The sequence below is a fragment of the Phytophthora parasitica genome (genome assembly GCF_000247585.1).
Source record: "Phytophthora parasitica INRA-310 unplaced genomic scaffold supercont2.1, whole genome shotgun sequence".
In the NCBI taxonomy this organism is placed as follows: Eukaryota; Oomycota; class Peronosporomycetes; order Peronosporales; family Peronosporaceae; genus Phytophthora; species Phytophthora nicotianae.
This window is the reverse complement of record NW_008634126.1, coordinates 3,447,091-3,450,693: the sequence shown is the minus strand read 5'-3', so window position 1 is coordinate 3,450,693 and position 3,603 is coordinate 3,447,091. Positions and strand designations below refer to the sequence as shown.

The 3,603-nt window shown below is 50.6% G+C and overlaps 2 protein-coding genes across 2 annotated transcripts; one reads left to right on the top strand and one right to left on the bottom strand.

Annotated features, from left to right (window-relative positions):
• Positions 1-142: 142 nt before the first annotated feature.
• PPTG_00945 (hypothetical protein) lies at positions 143-945 on the bottom strand (the record flags this gene model as incomplete). The annotated part of the gene is made up of 2 exons (XM_008892525.1): positions 211-945; positions 143-175 (listed from the first exon to the last, which is right to left on the bottom strand). Exons 1-2 carry the CDS (start codon positions 910-912, stop codon positions 143-145), a joined length of 735 nt encoding a protein of 244 aa, XP_008890773.1. The 5' UTR covers positions 913-945.
• PPTG_00944 (hypothetical protein) lies at positions 479-3,536 on the top strand (the record flags this gene model as incomplete). The annotated part of the gene is made up of 2 exons (XM_008892524.1): positions 479-945; positions 1,010-3,536. The coding sequence occupies exon 2, from the start codon at positions 1,038-1,040 to the stop codon at positions 3,534-3,536; it is 2,499 nt and encodes an 832-aa protein (XP_008890772.1). The 5' UTR covers positions 479-945; positions 1,010-1,037.
• Between the last annotated feature and the right edge of the window lie 67 nt (positions 3,537-3,603).

The window sequence follows — 3,603 nt, the reverse complement described above, 5'->3', positions numbered from 1 at the left end:
ACCAAATAAACTGCTGGCACTTGAAGGTTCGCTGGCAAATAATTCTTGTGCTTGAACAGGCTGAGGCTGTGTAGATTGTGCCCAATTTCCGTTGTTTGTGGGTGCAGGAGACGCGAATAAGCTGTCAGCAGTTTGGTATCCATTATTGGGTGGGGCAGGAGAGTGAAATGAACTGCTACCGGGATGAGAAGACGAAGCAAATGGGTCCACTGGTGCGCTTGGTTGCTGTTGCGGTGCCTGTTGCTGTTGCTGCTGCTGCTGCTGCTGCTGTTGCTGTTGGTAGCCATTGCCTTTAGGAGGTTGAACAGCGAATGGGTCGTGGGCTGCTCCATTGCCAAACACATTTCTGTTCTCCTGTGCAGCGAATGGGTCCTTCTGAGGCGCGTGTCCAAACATGGCTCCTCCATTTTGGGTCGGCGAAGCAGCAAACGGGTCCTTTGGAGGCGTTGTAGCATTCCCGAACATGGCTGCATTCCCCGTAGCGGGTTTAAAGGGGCTGGTTGTAGAATTCGACTGGCGCCTGTACGGGTTGTCTCCGGACAACTTCTGGGCCGGAGGTGGGCCGCTAGCGAACAGCTCAGAGGCTGAGCCTGGTGTCTGCTGTCTGTTTCCCTCTCTACTGCTAGGTGGTCCACGACCCCACGGCTGTTGGCTGCTATCGGCGTTGAGGTCCACGGTCTCGTACATGGCTCCAGTGGACTGCGACGTGAGCGGGATTTCCTCAAATCCGCTGGGAGGCTGAGGTGGTTGGTAGTAGAACGGACCGCCGGGCGCCGCGCGTTGATACGATCCACGGTTGCCAGCATGATAGGAGCCCCCAGACGACTGTGGAGGCGCCGGGATGGGCGGCCGCGCCGCTCGGGGGCCCTGGGACCCGCCCGAGTCGACGAAGTGCTGCAGCAGCCGGTTCATGTCGAGGAATTCGAATGGGGCAGCCGAAAATGGGTAGGTTTTAAAATGGATACATGAATGAAAATAGGTATTAATACCTGCTTTCTATTTCTCAAAGTGTACCGTACCCTTTTTGAAAATGCAAAATGGGTACGCGAAGTCGAACTCTCAAGTACTTGCCCGGCCACGAGCTGCGCTTCGGCATTGCGGCAGTGTCGCGAGATCCAGCGACCGGAGACGTGGACGAAGCTGTTTGTCTGTTCTGTAAGCACTTTGGGCGGGAGCAACGCGCTGACAAGAAACGCAAGAGCGCGAGTACCGTGAAATACTTCCGAGACTCCTTTCGGCCAGACCAATATACACAGCACCATCAGCTACAGCACCCGACTCAATGGACGAAGTACAAAGGGGCTAGTAGCGACGAAAAGCGCAGGTTCTTCCCTCAGACCAAAGCAGGAGAAAGTACTCTTACTACCGCAAATAGTAGTACTACTACCAACGTGCTGATACCCAATGTACAGGAGCGAGGGCGCTGCTTCGACGTCAAGGCGGCCATTGTGGAGGTTGTGGCGGTGTTAGCAGTGGGTTTGGGACCTATAGAACCCACAGTACAAACGAGAGATCGACTGGTGTATCAATATATGACCCACCATAACTATGAAGGAGAGCTGCCGTCCAACTGTCCACGATGGTCTCCACCCGCCGATACGTTCGAGAGCTGCTATGTGGTGCAAAGGGATCCGCCAGTGTATCGTGTTGTATTATACTCTAAAACCCAATTGGATGTTTTAATGGAGATGGCGGCGGGAGGGTTATCAGGAGCTCAAATATCGGCTTCGGTGAAGACTTTTCGCCATCATGCACCCATGTTGTTAAGGGATTTAGTGGAGAATACTAACAAGAGCGGACCCATGTCAAAGAAAAATGTAGCCATGGCCGTGGAGAGAGAGGAAGAGAAGGTTAAAGAGATATTTCGAGTGGAAGATGTGACTCCAGAGTACAGTGAAGCTCAGACGGCAGAGTTTGTCAGACTGGGCGTCGCCGCGAGTTTGAGTATCATTGCGAGATTACTGGAAGACTCGTGGGTATTCTCGTTAGAGCTCTGCACTGTGGCTCAGCATCCGATGTTCTCGTATCTGGATATACGCGTTAGATTTTACAGTCGGATAGGAGGATTACGAAGTGCCCATTTGTTGGCGATCCCCAAGTATGTTGGCAAGTGTGACATTATGATGTTCCAGACTCTGGATCGTGTGCTTACTGCGTTACTGCCCGATTGGAAGAAGAGATTATTGGGTATTATTACTACCGGAGATATCCCCTTTCCAGCGCGTATAAGCGAAGTCATTAAGCATTTCCAGAACGAGACAAAAGGGTCGGCGCTGTACCGCACATCAAACTGCATCAGCCAACTTCAACACGCTCTACAGACATTTTACGCATCAATTGACAGTGGGTTTTTCCTCCAGACGCTGAGAAAACTGAGTCAGTATGTTCGTAAAGACCCTCGCGTTTTGTCGGAGATGAAGAGACTGCCAGGATACTGGGAACAATTTGACTCTAAAGTGCATTGTGCTTCTAGTACTCCTGTGGCATTTGGACAAGAGATCGATATGCTTGTGGCCCACAGTGGATTTCTTCAAGAACACTTGAAAGAATTCACGGCAACAACGTTGAGGATTCCTGTATCTTGGTGGTTGGAGCTCCAAGCCTTACAATGGGTAACTGCTCGTGCCAATGCCGTCTTCGGGGTGTTGCAGAAACAACATGTGACCATTTCTCAGCAAGCAACAGTTATGGCCAGCTTGGCAGAAGAATACATCACTGGTTTCCACGCTCAGATCCACGAGAACAGAAACTCAGTGTCTCAAACAACCTCCACCGAGTACATTTCTCTAGACAAAAGGGTTAGTTTGTCTAAAACGAACTTGGTACAGTTCGTTGTGAGCTCCAGTGAACTTGCACGCGAATTGTTGAAGCACGGAGGTAGTGAAACCATCACAGCCACCGCCGAACACTTTGCTTCTGGTGTTGTGAATATGATCGCGTCGCTGGTCGAACTCAGTGTCAGTCTAAAGCAACAATCTGCTGCTTGCAACGTCGACACTCGTACCAATCAAAGTACCGTCGTGGAGGATGTACTGCCCCCAATTATGCCACACGAGTTGGCACAGCTTAGCTCGGACGAGTTTGATGAGCTGCTGGAAGCACATGATGCAACATCGCGGACTCTCGATGATAGTGATGCTCAGGCTATTCGAGAAGAGCATGAATTACTATGCTGCACATTTGCCAAGGACGAAACTCTTCGGAGGGCTTTAGAAATGCATACGCAAGGCACATTTGACGCGGCTTGGAGTCTGATGGATGCCCGTTTTAAGTCTCTTGAAGCCTTTGCCGGTGGACTCGCGACGGTGTGTCCGTCAAATGTTATTCCATTAAGCGACACAAAAGCTGAAGATCTGGTGCTTTGTCCGAAAGATATGGAGGAAGCAAGATTATTACTCGCAGACTTTGAGCTGGAAAGCACTCTGCATGCACAACAGTTCCTGCCACTCACGAAGCTACAGGAAGAAATTTACGACCGTGTAATCGCTGAAAGGCGAACTCGAAAGCGATATAAAGCAACGACAAACACAAGCTAGAATTTAGATCAAATACCAGCCACACGACCAGTCACTTCAACTTGATGTGTGTCAAATATCCGAATCT